Here is an 18,778-nt window from a genome sequence, read left to right as displayed (position 1 = left end):
AACAGCGTTGATTTGTGTCTTATCTTGTAGGAGCTGAAGGAGGATAACTCCGTGTTGCTGGAGACTAAGGCTGTACTGCAGCAGCAGCTGGAGGGGTGGAGGGCCCGCTCTGATAAACTACACCAGCTAGAGAAACACAGTCTGCTGCTCAACGCCAGGGTCCACGTCATGGAACAGGTAAACAACATGGAGTATTATGCAGTGGATTACATCTACGTAAACGGTGGTCAATATGAACATTGAGGGGAAACAGGTTAAAGGTTAAGGGAAGGATAGGAAAGGGACTGGTCTTAGTGCAGGGGAGGATGTGTATTGGAAGATACATGCGATGGAACAGGTTGATGGACAAAGAGGATCATGCATGCTAGACTATGTTGTGGACATGTGTGTGCCATGGTCAAAAGGTCATACTTTCAACGAAGATCAGATAGAGAAATAGGAAGTTGAATATCTTTAGAATAACAACGTCATCTCACCCTCGTCCTCTCTCTCGGGCCCTTCCCAGGAGAAGGAGGTGGACAGGAGGCGCATGGAGGAGCTGCAGGAGGAGAACCTGGCCCTGGACCTGGCCCAGAGGAGGAGCATGGAGGAGTCACAGCACCTGGGATGGGAGCTGGAGCAGCTCTCCAGGAGCCCCGACAACTCACAGGGTATGGCTGACAAGTCTTTTTCTACCCACTTCATCTGCCCTGTGGGAGCAGTGGTACTTATGGGAAGAGAAGTGACATGTGAAATATCATTCTAACGTTATGGACTATTCTATATGGCACAAAAAAAAGATAACTTCAATAAGATAATTCAGTCAGTCATTATCTCACTTGTCTGTTCATAGTGGAGGTTATGTAACAGCTAGCTCATATTCCTGTCATCCTTTCGGTCTGATGGTTGTGTTCAGGTCAGAAGTCTCTGGGTGAAGAGGTGGTTGATGGGACCAGGAGTCGTCTGCTGAGGCTGGAGAGAGAGAACCAAAGCCTGCTCAGGACCATAGAGGAACTGAGAGCTGCTGACCTCAGCCTGGGACCGCAGCACAACCATAACCATGAGCACACGCGGAGGGACGGCCAGCTACCCACAAACACGGTAACTAGCCAGGGACCACGACACAAACATGAACACAATAGCCACACACAGCTGCTCAGGGAGCGCACGTACAACCATCAACCCACACATTCGGATTCCCGGCGACTCTATTGAACTATAGCGGTGAGCGGTGCTATTTCCATGTGAAAATGTTGGTTGTGTTTCCTTGTTTATTAGGCTGAGGTGGTTAGAGAGTACCTTGGCAGTTTAGACAACACCTCCTGGGAGCAGTCTGAATTGGTCATCAAAGAGGATTGTGACATTGACATAGACACATCACATCACAGGGACCCAAAGTGCAACGGCGTGTCGGTTGACCTCGAGGGACAGATTGACCGACTGGAGAGAGAGAGCGAGACCCTCAAGGAGAAGATGGACCTTCAGAAGCAAGAGAAAGGCCAACTCGAAGACGGAGAGTCTTGCGATCTGAGTGACCCCATGGCTGACCTGGAAGCAGTAGCTAAAGGCAACACCCGCAATCTCCTTCAACCAGGCGCTTCAGTGTCTCTGACGCGTGATACCTCACCCTGCTCTAAGAACAAGAGTCCACGTCGGGAGAACAGTAGCACGGGGCTGCAGACGAGGGCTTCCTCTTCATCCACTAAGCACACAGAGCGCCTGGAAGCTAAGTGTAGAGCCCTGGACACAGAGAACCAGCGGCTTCAGGCTGCCCTGGACAACACAGGTTGGTCTTCTGTGAGAATGTTGTGGCACTGCTGTCTCTTTGTAGCGTTTGGCTCTGTTGCGTTAGATGCAGGGCCAATGAGTGGGCAATGTGATGCGCTTTACTTGTTTAGATATCCATATGCTTGTTGATTTTTGTGCTCTGTATGCCTGCTAACCTAATGATTGGTGATTAATGAAGTAACCTATATTCATTCATAATTATTATTATTTATTTTTTATCCACCCACGCCCCACCCATCCACCTATCCATTCATGCATCCATTCACCTCCAGGCCGGAAGCTCCAGCGGCTGGATGCTGAGGTCCACGAGCTGGAGGCTGAGAACCAGATCCTGCAGGCTGGGCTGGAGGAGCTGAGGATCTCCTCGCGGCGCATGGAGCAGCTGGAGCAGGAGAAGCAGACCCTGGAGCAGGAGGCTTCAGGCCTGGAGAGAGACAAGAGAAGGCTGGAGAAGGAGAACCGCAGGCTGAGGCAACAGGCAGAGATCCAGGACTCTACCCTGGACGGGAGCAACCTGAGGGTGGCTAGTCTGGAGAGAGAGAACAGGTATGATGCTAATGGTCACCATGGTATGATCGTGGTGCTAGCAACGTCAGGGTTGTGGGTTTGAAGTGGGAAGTTTACATACGCCTTAGCCAAATACATTTAAACTCAGTTTGTCACAATTCCTGACATTTAATCCAAGAAAAATTCCGTCTTAGGTCAGTTAGGATCACCACTTTATTTTAAGAATGTTAAATGTCAAAATAATAGTTAAGAGAAAGATTTATTTAAGCTTTTATTTCTTTCATCTCATTCCCAGTGGGTCAGAAGTTTGCATACACTCAATTAGTATTTGGTAGCATTGCCTTTAAATTGTTTAACTTGGGTCAAACGTTTTGGGTAGCCTTCCACAAGCTTCCCACAATAAGTTGAGTGAATTTTGGCCCATTCTTCCTGACAGAGCTGGTGTAACTGAGTCAGGTTTGTAGGCCTCCTTGCTCGCATACACTTTTTCAGTTCTGCCCACAACTTTTCTATAGGATTGAGGTCAGGGCTTTGTGATGGCCACTCCAATACCTTGACTTTGTTGTACTTAAGCCATTTTGCCACAACTTTGGAAGTATGCTTGGGGTCATTGTTCATTTGGAAGACCCATTTGCGACCAAGCTATAACTTCCTGACTGATGTCTTGAGATGTTGCTTCAATATAGCCCCATAATGTTCCTACCTCATGATGCCATCTATTTTGTGAAGTGCACCAGTCCCTCCTGCAACAAAGCACCCCCACAACATGATGCTGACACCCCCGTACTTCATGGTTGGGATGGTGTTCTTCGGCTTGCAAGCATCCCCCTTTTCCTCCAAACATAACGATGGTCATTATGGCCAAACAGTTCTATTTTTGTTTCATCAGACCAGAGGACAATACTCCAAAAAGTACGATCTTTGTCCCCATGTGCAGTTGCAAACCGTAGTCTGGCTTTTTTTATGGTTGTTTTGGAGCAGTAGCTTCTTCCTTGCAGAGCGGCCTTTCAGGTTACGTCGATATAGGACTCGTTTTACTGTGGAAATAGATACTTTTGTACCAGTTTCCTCCAGCATCTTCACAAGGTCCTTTGCTGTTGTTCTGGGATTGATTTGCACTTTTCGCACCAAAGTACGTTCATCTTTAGGAGACAGAATGCGTCTCCTTCCTGAGCGGTATGACGGCTGTGTGACCCCATGGTGTTTATACTTGTGTACTATTGTTTGTACAGATGAACATGGTACCTTCAGGCGTTTGGAAATTGCTCCCAAGGATGAACCAGACTTGTGGAGGTCTACAATTTATTTTCTGAGGTCTTGGCTGATTTCTTTTGATTTTCCCATGATGTCAAGCAAAGAGGCACTGAGTTTGACGGTAGGCCTTGAAATACATCCACAGGTACACCTCCAATTGAATCAAATGATGTCAATTAGCCTATCAGAAGCTTCTAAAGCCATGACATAATTTTCTGGAATTTTCCAAGCTGTTTAAAGGCACAGTCAACTTAGTGTATGTAAACTTCTGACCCACTGGAATTGTGATACAGTGAATTGTAAGTGAAATAATCTGTCTGTAACATTTTTTTGAAAAATTGCTTGTGTCATCACAAAGTAGATGTCCTAACTGACTTGCCAAAACTATAGTTTGTTAACAAGAAATTTGTGGAGTGGTTGAAAAACGAGTTTTAATGACTCCAACCTAAGTGTATGTAAACTTCCGACTTCAACTGTATAAAAAGGTATGCACATATACAAATGTATCTACTCATATACAATACAATATACAAAAATGCATGTCCTCACAGCTTTGGATAAAAGCATCTGCTAAATGGTTTATATTTCTATTCAATTTTAACAGGGGGATGGGAAAGGAGGTGGAGAGACTGAAGGAGGTGGAGGAGCGGGTCAAGGGGCTGGAGAGGGATAACAGAGAGCTGGCCAAGCAGGGAGCGATCAACCAGAGGACCCTGGTCACCCTGAGAGAGGTGAAGCTACTCAGATCAGCATTAGCTTCTTATGTGTGATATTCATGTATTTCAGTGTGCCTGACATGACAGATTCGTAAGTTTCCTCATGGAAAGATAAAGTTAAGCGAGCTTGAAGTCGTGGAGATTTAGATCACAATTGTTTTTGATTTAACAGCTCTCTGATAAATAGGTAATTGGTCACAAGAGCTTTACATGGCTGCAAGAGGAGTCACTGAACTGACCGTCTTTCCTCTGTAGGAGTTGGTGAGTGACAAGCTGAAGACCCAGCAGAGGGAGAATGAGCTGGAGAGGCTGGCCCACGAGCTGGAGATGAGAGTCCTCAACCAGGACACGTCACCACGGAGTGACGAGGAAACTCCAGACAACAGGTAAAACACCGGACACAGTGAGGTTCATGCAACTGATTTAGTCTACCCCCCATAAACCAGGTTAGGTGATAGTTACACAAATCTTCAATTAAGTTTGTGAATGGCTGTGTTATACACATAACAATAGATTGGTGAGTTATTTTTCAATAACATCAATTACAATCAGTGACAAAATACCGAAAACTATGTCTACTTTTCCCTCCCCCACGTATTGTTCTAAATCCCCCTTTATTTTATTTCCCTCTCTCCAGTAGGTTCAAGATGTTGGAGTCTGAGCTGGAGTCGTCTCTGAAGAGGTCCCTGCAGATCAAAGAAGACAAGATGGCTGCCGTTGAGGCTCGTCTGCAGGAGTCTTCCACCCTCAACCAGCAGCTACGTCAAGAGCTCAAGACTGTGAGTCTGGCCTAAAGTTCCTCGGTTTCAAAGGGAAACTATAGCTTGTCTACATTCATTCACTTTTACATTGGAATTCTTTGTCAAAGCATGTTGAAAAATGTCCCCGCTCAGTAGCAATATCTGACCTTTGATCTTGACCCCTACAGGTGCGTCTGAACTATGAAGCCCTGCTGCAGAGGGAGGAGGAGGAGCATGCGGCCCGTAGCCCCACCCCTCAGAGGGAGAGTGACAGGGCGGTAAGCGGATGGCAGCGGGAGAGCCAGGAGGCCACCAGGGAGCTGCTGAGGGTCAAGGACCGCCTCATCGAGGTGGAGAGGAACGTGAGTGGAGAACTTTGTGTCATCATGTTGTGACTAAGCACTAAATTTGATGCTCTTATTTACATTTTTATATTTTCTGAAATGCACCTGACTTTGTTTAAAGTCCTCCCAATAATGACTATGGGATGATAGAAATCAAACCTACTTTACATTTTAGTCATTTAGCAGACTCTTCATTATTTCATTACATTACATTGCCACGTTAATACAAATGTTATCCATCTCAACCAGACTATTACTATGGATCAACACCAGCTTCACATTTTTTCTATGTATTATTGACTTGTCCCTCTTTTCCTCCCCTACTGCAGAATGCCACACTGCAGGCAGAGCGTCAGGCACTGCAGGCCCAGCTCAGACAGCTGGAGACCCAGTCAGACGGCCTGCAGGCTCAGATCCTGGCCCTGCAGAGACAGACCGCCTCCCTGCAGGAGAACAACACGGCTCTCCAGACACACAACGCTAACCTGCAGGTTAGAGGAGCAACATTCCTAATATACTAATATACTCCTAGTATACTGATAAGATACTCAAAATACAGAAATACCCACACACTGATTTAATGCTTCCAAAATATGAACTTTTATTTGGAAGTGAGTACTTTTATTTTGAAGTGAAATCTCTGTGCCGATATCCATTCTGCATTGGATTCATCTTGTTTTTATACCTAGGACTCAAGTTGCCTCATATAATGCCATTCTAGTAGAACCTGATACTGTAAGGCCGGTGTTACATGAAGCAATTTGAATGCAACTTTAGTTGATTTGTTAAATGTGAACCACTTCCTATAGAGTCCTTTCATACATGGTATGAGTAGTATTTCATCTTATACAGTATAAACTCATACCTTTGAATTACAACCTTTTCACGCATAATAATCATCTCCACGCCTATCCATCCACAGGTGGAGAAGTCCACTCTGAACTCCCAGAGTGCATCACTCCTGGCCCAGAACGCTCAGCTCCAATGCCAACAATCCAGCACTGAGGGTGATAAGGAGGTGGCCATGCGTGAGCGCGAGGAGCTGCGCGGCGTGCACGACCAGCTCCTGAGGGACCACGAGAGGCTGGCGGCGTTGCACGAGAGACAAGCCATGGACTACGAGGCCCTGATGAGAAAACACGGCAGTCTGAAGAACGTCCACCGCACCCTGGAGCTGGAGCATAGAACGCTGGAGGACAGGTAGAGGAGGGGGACCAGACACCATTCTGATTCTAAGTCATGGTTCATGGTTCATGGTATACAATTTGAATGCTTGATTACTGGTTGCTTAAATTCCACCTCTCAACATAAAAGTATGTTATGTTCTCGTGCAACAATGAGGATATCTGTTGTGCCACCAAGTCAAATGGATCTTGAAAAATCATGTGGATTTTAGAACTACGGTATATAGGTTCTACCCATTCATATTTTATCAAAGACACTCATCAATGGCTGTGACACTCTATTCCCATCCATGCAACAAAGACAAAAACAGAAACCGAGGGGAACGCTCTCTAAATAACCACGATGGTGTGTTGCTGTAGGTACAAAACCCTGCTGCAGCAGAAGGCCAAACTAGAGGGTCTGGAGAAGGCTCTGAGAGAGGAGCAGGACAAGATGTCTGTGGAGAAGGAGCAGCACAGGACCACCGCCTCAGAGTGTCGACAGCTCCGGGATGAGAAGGACTGGTGAGGGGTGCACATAGCATAACATACACACACACACACAGCATCTCCTAAAGATGACAAAGACTCCCTCTACACACAGCATAGCTGACTACACACATAAACTCACAATAAAGATAGTTACAGGCTGATAGCTTTTACATAGAATTCAGAGAACTTTGCTTGTATAACTGTTGTTCTTATCAATATGTTTTCGCTTTACTTTGTCAGAGTGTCTCTTCTGTGTATATTTCTATGTGCCCCCAGGCTGAACCAGACGTACCGTCAGCTGTTGAAGGATCAGGAGGAGCTCCAGGCGGACCATAAGAACATGAAGACCCTGCTGAACAGCACCAAGCTGGAGCAGACCAAGCTAGAGTCCGACTTCAACAAGCTCAGAGAGCAGTACCAACAGCTAGACATCACCAACACCAAGCTCACCAACCAGTGTGAGGTATGAAGGATATATTTAAGCAATAAGGCTCGAGGGGGTGTGGTAAATGACCAATATACCATGGTTAAGGGCTGTTCTTAAGCACGACGCAAGGCGGAGTGCCTGGATACAGCCCTTAGCCGTGGTATATTGGCCATATACCACAAACCCCCGAGGTGCCTTATTGCTATTATAAACTGGTTACAAATGTAATTAGACCGGTAAAAATTAAAGTTTTGTCATACCCGTGGTATACCACGGTTGTTAGCGAATCAAAAATCAGGGCTCGAACCACCCAGTTTCTAATAATACTTTCACCATCCAGGTTCATTTTTGTTATAATTAAAAAATATATTTACCTAAAAGCATCAAAACTTGATCAAAATGCCAATATTCTGTACAGTTGTAATGAAGGTGTTGTTGATCGTATTGTAATGAAACAGTCAGGGAGTGCGGCTCGAACCCTCCACCTTCTGACCCGAAGCCCAGCCCGCCATCAACTGTGCCACAGAAGCATGCTCGTGTGGCAAAGTCGATTCTCCACCCTTATTAACCCAGGGTCGTTACAGCATTGCTGGCAAAGTAATTGGATTTTGTATTCCCAAAGCACTGTACAAAGAGTTTATGTGAGGATATACGCATTCGCATTTGCTCTCAAAGCAGTTTGGTGCCAGATTGATGAGTTGTAGTAATTATATCATTAAAGAAGTCATTAACATATAGTATGTGCGATTGTGTCTAGCTGCTGAGTCAGTTGAAGGGGAACCTGGAGGAGGAGAACCGTCACCTGCTGGACCAGATCCAGACCCTGATGCTGCAGAACCGCACCCTGCTAGAACAGACCATGGAGAGCAAGGACCTGTTCCACGTAGAACAGAGACAGCACATGTAAGGGACCCATCTATCTGGCTGAATGCCAAGTCGTAGAGCTTTAACCCCTTGCTATCCAACTTGCAGTTAATGGACTGAATTGAGGTTAATTGAACCAAATAAAATGGATTTTCCACCAGTAGCAGACACTGTACAGTATATCTACAGTATATAAGAGCATTGTTTGTACAATAGCAGCTACAGCCACAGTATAATTCTTCTCATAATGATAGACCTATGGAATGTATTCACATTATGCGAAAACAATAAGCTTCACATAGGACACAAAGCATTCCAGAGCAGCAGAAAACAAAAGGCATTGATTTAGCTATAGGGCACCGTTGCACCAAAAACACAGTGCATCCCATCATATTTAGAGCACCAAAAACACTGGGAATCTGAGTTTGACAGAGCATGGATTATTGATGTAGTCTGCCATCTGTAGTGCCAGTTTAGAAAAAAAGTTGCCTGACCTATCTTCTGGACATATGGGGCATACTAAGCGGGGCATATTACTGTGTAATATGTATGAAAGTATGGAAATATAACATTCACGTTCTTTTCACCTGGGTCGTATTCATTGCAGCATGCAACGGAAAACGCTTTGCAACGGAAAACGGAAATGAGAGTTTCTTATTGGACGAGTACATGTAGTTCCTCACTGTTTCAGTCCATTTTCTTCCATTTGGTGCCTTAATAAATACGACCTTGGGGTTTGATGGTGTTTAAAGGTGCTGGGTGCGACAGTGTGACGGTTGAGACAGTTCAGTCAGAGTTTATTCTAAGATGTAAACACACCATCCATCTTTGCAGCAGCGACACCTCTTCTGTTGATGTTACCTCTCTGTGTGAAACACGGTGTTTTTCTCTTTCTCTCCTCTCTCTCTCAGAGACAAGCTGAATGAGCTGAGGAGACAGAAGGAGAAGTTGGAGGAGAAGATCATGGATCAGTACAAGTTCTATGACCCCTCACCCCCACGGAGGTACAGTGCCGTTTGGAGAGGAAATCAATTCACTTTGACAGTGACAAGATTCATTAGTTTGGATACAGTATTAGTTAGTTTTACCTGTTTATTTTTAAGACCATTTTTCCATCAGGGACAATAAAGTTTATCCTATTCTATATCGATTTTAACATATCTATTATATTTCCCGAGGCGTGGGAACTGGATCGCCCTGAAGATGAGGAAGCTGATGAAGCCGAGGAGCCGCGAGCGTTGTGGCCCCGCCTCCTCCTCTGACCACCATCGCTCCCTCACCCCCACACGCTCCGGGTCCTTCGAGGCCCTCCCGCCCACCTCCCCCTCTGCTTCCTGTTGCCAGGACAACGGCTCCTTCGTTGGTTCGGACGGCTCGGGTGGGTCCACCACCTCCCCCCGGAGGAGCAGCAGTGAGTATGACCTCCTTATCCCCTCCCATTGGTCCCGTCTGAGAGCCCTGATAGGCCAGGCAGGAACGGGCTGTCCAATCACGCTCCGCCGTCACCACATGCCCACCCGCCCTGCTACGAGCTATAGGCCAAGAAGAGAGAGCGACACCTAGGCCCGTTCCCTCGCCACGGCCGACCCCGCAGCCACGGCCATCAGGGATAGAACAGAAAAATATGGGCGGAGCCAGTTACTGCAGGGAACCTCCCCCAGCCACCACCGATTGGACAGGGAGACAGAAGTCACTCAATTGCTACATCTTTATTTGACGGCCCTACAAGATAGACTCCTCCTATTTGTATCAAGATAGACCCGCCTCCCAGGCTCTTTACACAGAGATCTAAGAGAAGGAATAAAAATGATCTGTTGGAAGCTCATCTGTTGCTGTGCCATTGTATAGGAGTCTCCTGGGTAAGAAATCATCAAACACACTTGACTTCTAAAGTGGTAAGATGTAGGGCTGCTCTGTCTTTATCTACCCTGTATAGCAGGATAACTCGCCTCTTACCCTACGAGGTCCGGAGCCTGCGGGTTTTCTGTTCTACATAATAATTCATTGCACACACCTGGTGTCCCAGGTCTAAATCAGTCCCCGATTAGAGGGGAACAATGAAAAAATGCAGTGGAACTGGCTTGGAGGTCCAGAGTGTAGTTTGAGGGCTGTGTTGTGTACGTGGGTTTCTATGACAGACAGTGCATGCAGAAACAGTTGTTACTTAGTGTTGCACTATGGATATGTCTGCATGTTTCTTTATGTGGATCCTTCCCTCAATAAGGCCAAACTCGTGTTTTGTCTATTTCTGTCTTTCCCCGTGTCTGTTTTGTGTGTGTTAACGTGTTCTCTCCGTTCCCCTCCCTTCATCCTCCCCTGTTTCTCCCTCCCCTGTCCCTTGTTGTCCCACACTGTAAAGTGTCCACTCTGAAAATCTTTCCCCTTATGAGGAACAGACTGAAGGATAAGGACAAAGTCAAGTCCCTCTTTCGTCGTTCCATGTGTAAGAAACATGATGGGTCGATGTCTCGTGACTACCTCATCTTGGCTGCAACCTGCCTATTTTCTCATCATTAGCAAACTATTAGCCTGGGTCCCAGATCTGTTTGTGCTGTCTTGCCAACTTCTTAGGATTGACAATTCCATACGAAGTTGGCAAGACAGCACAAACAGATCTGGGACCCAGGCTAGTGAACTATGTTTTACCTTATTCTTTAGTCTACCATTGTCTAAATGAATGCAGCAGAAATCCTCCTAGACAATACTCTTGGAATTCCGTGTAGAGTTCTGCGAAGTGTGCAGTTTGGCACCGTTCCTATTATTGAGTTCAGCCATAATATTGCTATATATTGCAATTTTCATACCCATACCCACACTTTCTCACTGTTAGCATAAGCATCCGCCACCATGGATATTCTCACTCTTCTGTTCTCCATGCAGTTCTGTAGAGTTACACAAGAGGTCAGGAAATACTGCATTGCAGAACACTGGTACTGCATAATGTTTTAGTTTCTCGGGACCACATTGCTGGAAGGCAGGAAGACTCTGACGGAGGTTGTGAGGCTAAAACCGTAGTTATTGATAAACGTCATACTTTTCAAGTGAAGTGTGTAGAATCTTCTCTCCTTTGAATGAAAGACAGGTAGGGAAAGAAAATATAGGACTTCCCCATTACCAGAGGCAACTCAAGTCACCTCTCTCCACCTCCACCCCCAGCCCTGAATGACCTGGACAAACTGAATGACTTGGTGTACCCCTCAACCCTGTCTGAGGACCCTGAGCAGCTAGAGGGGTCAGAGGTCAAGAATGACAGATCCAGGAAGGAGTCTATGACCTCATCCATGAGTGACTCCATCTTGTCCATCATCAACCATCAACACCAGCCCACCACCACTCCTTTGTTTTATCCCACCACCACTGCTGCTGCCGCTGCCACTGATAGCAATGAGCTATGTTTGACAGGTAGAGTCATTCCACCATCCATATTACGTCCTTCTATTTGACATCTTCATCAGCTATCTGCTATGAACACCTTTTGCTGTAGTTTTAAGAATCATGCTACAAGGGTACATTTGCTAAGGGGTTTGAGCTACAACGTCTCTATAGGGATGTGTTGCTTCATACATCTGCAATTCAGTTTGTTTGAATGAACACTACCACTTACCATATGCTTCTCTTGCTTTTAACCTGACCAGTTTAAACGCAACACTGTCTCGCTCCTGGATACCCAAACAGTGTTGTCTCATTTTCTGTCCCCTGCCATTTTGTGTTGCACAGACAAGGATTATAATGACAGTGCTGTGGCGACTGACTTTGACGACGGTGATGAACTACAAAACCATGGTAAACAACATCCCGCTAACTCATTATTTGAGGGTTCCCAAATGGCACCCTATTCAGTACACAGTGCACTACTTTTGACCAGAGCCCTATGTAGAGAATAGGGTGCCATTTGGGATGCAGACCATGTATACGGATTTATAAGGAGTTAAAATGATGAATAAATCAATATAACTGTTAACATGGCCTTTTTTCAAGTGAATCTCTTATTTTGCTCAAAGTAGGCATTAGTCTGAACAGCTTGATAATACTGCCCTCTATAGGCAGAAATAATGATATAACGTGCATTTACTAGCTTATATTGTTGCCTATGCTATGTTTATTTTACATAAAAGGTGTTTATAATACATTGTGAAAATGCATACATTTTCCGGACAGTTGTAATCAAGAGTGTAGCCTGCTGTTGGAGTAACCTAAAGAGACGTTCTCTCCATCCGCGGTTCCCCCAGGTCTGAATGGCGTGCCGAGCCGTGCCCAGAGCCAGAGCAGCGGAGAGTTCAGCCTCAGCCAAGACAACGAACCCTGGTCCAACGGCAGTAGCCCGGTCCAGCCGCCTCCTTCATCACGCCGCTCCTCTTCCTCCTGCCTCCCGCCTAGCGATACCTCCACCCCCCGACACACACGGCAGAACCCCTCGCCAACCACACACGCACAGCAGCGATCCACTTCCTCAACACACACCAGCAGCAACAAACACAGAGAGATGGTAGGAGTGAAGGACTCTTCACCTATTGCCATAGCAAACACCCAGGGTTCAGTTCCCTGTAGGGGGAGGGAGGTGGGTAGCACCCAGGACCCCTGGCCCAGGAGTGTCCTCAGGAGGTGCGCCAGCGGCAGCAGAGCCCCCCAGCGCCCTTCCAATGGGAATGTCCCCAAAACAGCTCAGGGGCAGGTTGCCGTACTATCTCGATCTGGATTAGGTCTGAACAAAGCTCCAGAGACCACCACCACCCGAGCCTCAGCCATGTCCCCGATCACGGTGCTCTACGTCCAGGGTAAATCTTCCTCGGTGTCTGGGTGTCTTAACTGCTTCTCCACCCCATTGGGGAAGGAGGTGCGTCTAAGAGGACCATGGTCTCCTACCGCTCTACCCCGGGCCAGTAGCGTCATCTCAACAGCCGAGGGTTCCTCTCGACGATCCAGTGTCAACAGTGACACTAGGGTGATGGCGAAAGTAGATCCCTTACCTATCATGGAATCTGATGGGAGCCCAAATCAGGAGATGGACACGGGTAATCAGAATCAGAACAAGCAGAACAATCCAGAAGAACCAGACTCTGATAATCAACCACCACCCCCAAGCAAACCCCCCAGAGACCCAGCGATAGCCACCAATCGGCCCAAATCCACCTGCCAGGAATCCCTCTTCAGCGGGACCCAGTTCAACCTAGACTCTGTCTTCTCAGACACTATCTTTAGCGAGTCGGTAGTCACCACCACTACTAGTAACAACAGCAATAATAACGATAAGAACCAGACTTTCCTCTGTCTGAACCCAGAACTGGAGCGTAACGTCAGTTGCCCGCCCCTGAGTCAGGAGTCCACTAACAGCACGGCACTGGGACACATGGACAATGTACAGAGCCAAAATGGAGGACTTGAAGACTGTGAGAGTGATACTGTGGAAATCACTCAGTGCTGATTGCTGATGACAAGCAGTTTGTAGTTGCATGTACACGGTCCTGTATTGAGTTCTGCAATAGAAACAGGTAGTTGTGAATGTCAGTACCAACGTAGTACTAACCATTACGAATGTAGTACCAACCATTACCTACGTAGTACCAACATTGTTTAAAAGAGAAGCAAACATCATAATTATTTCCTATTGTGTTAATGCAATAACTGTTATTCTCCCTATAGGTGCTTTTGAAGTACGGTAGTGATGTTTTGGTTTTAGGCACTTTTCACAATGCAGTCCTAGTCATTATAACATTGTGTTATACAGTATTAAAAGATCTCTGTTTTTGGGCTGAGATTATAGAGTGTATATAATGATAACACAAACTGGAAACATACGAAGACACATTCACATACTATACTTGTTTCTCTAATGTACATATTTTTATATTTAGTCCAAATGAAGATGTAAATAAAATGTACTTTTAGGGAATAAGTTGTTGTTTTCAGAAAAGCACATCGATAATCTTCCTTTGTTGATTGACAAAAGTTTTCAGTATTATTCAGCCTATGTTTTTATTAGTATTTATAAGGCTGTGTTGATATGTGTTTTCATTTGTGTTTATAGGCCGTGTCACTATACAAATGCTTAAACTCCCTATTCATATGTACTTTTTGTTGTCCCATACAGTAGATCTAGTTATACACATAAACCTTCAACCACAAAACCATAGCTCACTGTCCAGAGTGTTGATAGTACATACAGACTAGTAGACAACATGTACATTACATTACCATGTTAGTTTATTACCACGCTGGACATTACAGTGAACTTATAATAACAAACACAATCAGTAATCATCTGATTAGGAAAAACGCACCAATATGGTTCTTGGGCTATGTGTCATGTCTTGTGTCGTGTGTCATGTCATGTGTCATGTGTCATGTGTCATGTGGGGGACTGTGTTTTTGTTTGGTTTGTTCTATTTGTTTATTTATTTGCTTTTCATTGTCTCTGCTTGATTGTTTCGGCAAAAATCAAATACTGAGATTGTCCTCAGTGAAGATGAAACCTTGTAAATGTAAATGTGTGCAGGGACTTCAGGAGCCACAGTTGAATAAAGCCCTTTTCATTCCTTTAATATATTACGTTGAGTCTGTTTTGATTTCTTATTCTAGAGGTTATGAGTGAGAATGCATGTAATTCTCAAGAAAATGTGCAGACAGAAATATAAACACAACATGCAACAATTTGAAAGATTTTACTTTAGGTGCAGTTCACATAGGGAAATCAGACAATTGAAATAAATGCATTAGGTCCATGGATTTCACATGACTGGGCAGGGGTGTAGCCATGGGTGGGCCTTGGATGGCATAGGCCCACCCACCTGGCAGCCAGACCCACCCACTGGGGAGCCAGGCCCAGCCAATCAGAATGAGTTGTTCCCTACAAACGGGCTTTATTACAGACAGAAATACTTCTCAGCCCCTAGTGTGGTCTGCCAAATTCGCTAAAACCACATTGGAAACAGCTTATGGTAAAGAAATGAACATTGAATTCTCTAGCAACGACTCTGGTGAACATTTCCGCAGTCAGCATGCCAATTGCACGCTCCCTCAAAACTTCCGACATCTGTGGCAATGTGTTGTGTGACAAAACGGCTCATTTTAAAGTGGCCTCTTATCTTCCCCAGTACAAGATGCACCTGTGTAATGACCATAATGTTTAATCAGCTTCTTGATATGCCACACCTGTCAGGTGGATGGATTATCTTGGCAAAGGAGAAATGCTCAATAATAGGGATGTAAACACAACATTTGAGAGAAATAACCTTTTTGTGCATATGGAACACTTCTGGGATTTTATTTCAGCTCATGAAACATGGGACCAACACTTTACATGTTGCGTTAATATTTTCGTTCAGTGTAGTTACATTGTAACAGAATGTCAGCAAAAGTTTTCAATTGTTCCACAATGTTACATGTTTCTGAAGGTCACAGTGCAATGACTCATTGACAAGTACTGAAGTTGAACTGCTAAACCACTGCATTTGTTGAATTCTACGATATTTGAGGATAAATCTAGATGTGTAACATGAGTGACCCTCATTAGAGATGTATTGTGGTTTTAATGAAGATACAAAACACATTCAAATAAAATTCTACAAAATTTACTGAAGATAGAAATGGATGGGGTGGGGGCTTAGGGATCAGGGTTGGGGTCAATTCATTTTCAATTCAGTCAATTCAGTAAATAAACTGAAATTCCAATAGCAATTCAAATTTACCTCATTGCCTCCTATGAGAAACAATTGGAATTGGAATTTCAGTTTACTTCCTGAATTGACTGAATTGATCTGGATTTCACCCCAACCCTGGTAGGGTTTGGTGTGGGGGAGAGGGGCAGGGGTGTAGGTGGCGCTGAGGAGAAACAGAAGCATCATTCTGGATGCTTTCAGCAATGAGTGAGTGTCCTCAGTGGGTGACTTCAGCATTGAGGCGGTCAACCAAGTGAATGTGCTCCTTCTTGGAAGCCACTTTAGCCTGAAAAACAGACAAGTAGACAATAGAGAAAAATATTTTAAAGACAACCATTAACACTGGATATTAGTATAACAATAGTTAATAAATGATAACATATTACAGTACAAAAAACTATATAAGTATTACTGACAGGCTTCCTGTTCTTTCTCGTAAACAATCTCCGAAGAGCTGAGACGAATCCACCCCTTGTTTTCTTCTGATTGGCAACAGCAGTGGATGAAACAATGTGGCCATCAGCGGTAGAGGTAGACATTTTCTCAGCAGAGTGCTCCAGGCTGGTAGCAATAGCATCAACTTCATGGACCGAAGCATTGCAACTCTCGGTTGAAAACATAGAAATAGTGATGACTAGTCTACTTCTCTTGGTTGAGACATCAGCCACATGGACCTCAGGTTGGTTGGAGTCTCTCAGTGTGGAATCATCACGATCCTTCACTCTAGCATCACTGCTGGACAGCTCCTGAGACACTAGGCCTGCAGCAGACTGGATCAGGTCACTCTCCACGATGGCAACACTGGTGGACAGAACCTGAGACACTACGCCTGCAGCAGACTGGATCAGGTCATTCTCCACGATGGAAACACTGGTGGACAGAACCTGAGACACTAGGCCTGCAGCAGACTGGATCCGGTCATTCTCCACAATGGAAACACTGGTGGACAGAACCTGAGACACTAGGCCTGCAGCAGACTGGATCCGGTCATTCTCCACGATGGTAACACTGGTGGACAGAACCTGAGACACTAGGCCTGCAGCAGACTGGATCAGGTCATTCTCCACGATGGCAACACTGGTGGACAGAACCTGAGAAACTAGGCCTGCAGCAGACTGGATCAGGTCACTCTCCACGATAGCAACACTGGTGGACAGAACCTGAGACACTAGGCCTGCAGCAGACTGGATCAGGTCATTCTCCACGATAGCAACACTGGTGGAGAGAACCTGAGACACTAGGCCTGCAGCAGACTGGATCAGGTCATTCTCCACGATAGCAACACTGGTGGACAGAACCTGAGACACTAGGCCTGCAGCAGACTGGATCAGGTTGTCTTCCTCGATGGAAACACTGGTGGACAGAACCTGAGGAGTCTGCAGGAGTGTCAGTGGCTCCCACTCATCCAGGAAGAAGCTCTCGACAGAGGGGAAGCTTCTTCCTTTCAGAGCTGCGGGAATGTAGGGGGTGTACCCAACAGTCCAGAGCAGAGAGCTGTCGATGGCATTCGAGTAGTGGTACTTGTCACCAAGTTCCTCTGCAAAGCTCTGACGGAACTTCTGACTCTCTGACTCTGGACCGCCAAGGGCGTTGAGCTGGGTCACCATTGACATCCACCCTGAAAGAAACACCAACACAGGGTTAACAAAACTGATTTCAGCATTACAAGCAAGAGATATTCTTCATTGCATTCTTCATATTCTTCATGCATCCCAATAACATCTTATTTCTCCTGAAGTGTGCACTCATTCAATACTTTCAACAAATCTAAAATCATTGGCTAGTACCATATTAACCATATTTAATATACCAGTCATTTCCTTTCAAATCAGTGAAGGGAAGTGAACAAGTGCACATTTTTGGTGTAAGGAGAGATACTTGGGACATATAGTATTTTCATTGGCCTAAGTAACACCATAGTCAGCTGGAAAATCTCATTTTGCATGGTTACATTGTTTGGTAACTAACAACAAACGCCTAAAGCCATATCTTCTACGTTTTTTATTTTCTTTCCACTAACAATCACACATTTAATTAATCTTTGTATTTAAAGACGGAAATGTATGTTATTGTTCTTACCTGAATTGACTTCGTTGTCCTTAACGGAACAATGTCTGTCTTCAGGGAAGATGAATGAAAAGCTCGCCATAATAATGCTGTCTCTCTCGTTGTTTGTCGATCAAGAACTGAAGATTTTTTGAGAGTTCTGAACATATCTCTTGGGTTCTGGAGTTCCATGTGAAGCGTCGGTATTGTGACCCTCTCGGTCGCATAGAGATGGAATACGTCATTACACATTGTTTAGAATCGGAATGGAATTCTAATTCGCTTTATCACAAGCTCTAGCCATAAACCAAATGTAAACATCTTTAATTTCTTATTTTTTATTAGTTGTAAAATATCGAGTAAGCAAGTGTCATAACACCAAAACAACGTTTATGCATTACTGCAAAGAGACCGTGCGTAAAAGCGCGGGACGTGCGCACTGTCACAGAAATGAGTGCCCTCAGCCCTGCACTTTTCCACACCTGGGCAGTGTAGGCGTACCCGCGCCTATAGTCATTTTGCCCTATCTTTCCAGTTCACTGCCTTGCACACAAACTTGCACACATTCAATTTTTTTTTAACCATATTCGACTTTTGAGTGAAATATAGCCCTCAGAAAAGGATGCTATGAATAGAAAACTTAAAGAACTGTACAGGCAGTCTTCTATTACAGTGAAGGACTCTGGCTATAGGCATTATATGTTGGTTAGACAAACAGAAGGACAATTTGATATATTCTTGAGGCCTATTGTCTGTTATTTATCAAACAAAATTGACAATAGCTCAGAAAATAATAGTATTTT

General features: G+C 45.0%; 2 protein-coding genes across 4 annotated transcripts in view; one reads left to right on the top strand and one right to left on the bottom strand.

Moving 5' to 3' along the window:
- The window catches only part of LOC106588822 (girdin), a 29,933-nt gene extending 15,116 nt beyond the window's left edge, over positions 1 to 14,817 (top strand). For 2 of the 3 annotated variants that reach the window (XM_014178283.3, XM_045707267.2), the window contains 19 exons: positions 31 to 177; positions 506 to 650; positions 896 to 1,080; positions 1,258 to 1,765; positions 2,040 to 2,313; positions 4,133 to 4,259; positions 4,500 to 4,630; positions 4,882 to 5,023; positions 5,173 to 5,346; positions 5,658 to 5,819; positions 6,251 to 6,528; positions 6,873 to 7,016; positions 7,260 to 7,446; positions 8,168 to 8,313; positions 9,186 to 9,278; positions 9,453 to 9,685; positions 11,431 to 11,676; positions 11,992 to 12,057; positions 12,504 to 14,817. In XM_014178283.3, the coding sequence (XP_014033758.3) occupies positions 31 to 177; positions 506 to 650; positions 896 to 1,080; positions 1,258 to 1,765; positions 2,040 to 2,313; positions 4,133 to 4,259; positions 4,500 to 4,630; positions 4,882 to 5,023; positions 5,173 to 5,346; positions 5,658 to 5,819; positions 6,251 to 6,528; positions 6,873 to 7,016; positions 7,260 to 7,446; positions 8,168 to 8,313; positions 9,186 to 9,278; positions 9,453 to 9,685; positions 11,431 to 11,676; positions 11,992 to 12,057; positions 12,504 to 13,696 (4,581 nt within the window). In that variant the 3' untranslated portion in view covers positions 13,697 to 14,817. The remainder of the gene's footprint in view (positions 1 to 30; positions 178 to 505; positions 651 to 895; positions 1,081 to 1,257; positions 1,766 to 2,039; positions 2,314 to 4,132; positions 4,260 to 4,499; positions 4,631 to 4,881; positions 5,024 to 5,172; positions 5,347 to 5,657; positions 5,820 to 6,250; positions 6,529 to 6,872; positions 7,017 to 7,259; positions 7,447 to 8,167; positions 8,314 to 9,185; positions 9,279 to 9,452; positions 9,686 to 11,430; positions 11,677 to 11,991; positions 12,058 to 12,503) is intronic. The other variant, XM_045707256.2, reaches the window with a different exon arrangement.
- Positions 14,818 to 15,499: 682 nt separating this feature from the next.
- On the bottom strand, positions 15,500 to 18,383 carry LOC106588687 (uncharacterized). Its single transcript, XM_014177930.3, has 3 exons — positions 18,009 to 18,383; positions 16,346 to 17,547; positions 15,500 to 16,215 (listed from the first exon to the last, which is right to left on the bottom strand). Exons 1-3 carry the CDS (start codon positions 18,076 to 18,078, stop codon positions 16,147 to 16,149), a joined length of 1,341 nt encoding a protein of 446 aa, XP_014033405.2. The 5' UTR covers positions 18,079 to 18,383; the 3' UTR covers positions 15,500 to 16,146.
- Positions 18,384 to 18,778: the final 395 nt, after the last annotated feature.

This window comes from Salmo salar, chromosome 02 (genome assembly GCF_965601325.2).
Source record: "Salmo salar chromosome 02, fSalSal1, whole genome shotgun sequence".
NCBI lineage: Eukaryota > Metazoa > Chordata > Actinopteri > Salmoniformes > Salmonidae > Salmo > Salmo salar.
Note: the sequence above shows the minus strand (reverse complement) of the source record. Positions and strands in the feature narration are given on the sequence as shown.

Bases quoted from the DNA above. Each gene is read 5' to 3' on its own strand.
- LOC106588687 (XM_014177930.3), bottom strand. From the start codon at position 18,078: ATGGCGAGCTTTTCATTCATCTTCCCTGAAGACAGACATTGTTCCGTT. The intron at 17,548-18,008 runs GTAAGAACAATA...TGTTTCTTTCAG, and splicing joins GGACAACGAAGTCAATTCAG to GGTGGATGTCAATGGTGACC. The intron at 16,216-16,345 runs GTCAGTAATACT...TCTGTTTTTCAG, and splicing joins CGAGAAAGAACAGGAAGCCT to GCTAAAGTGGCTTCCAAGAA.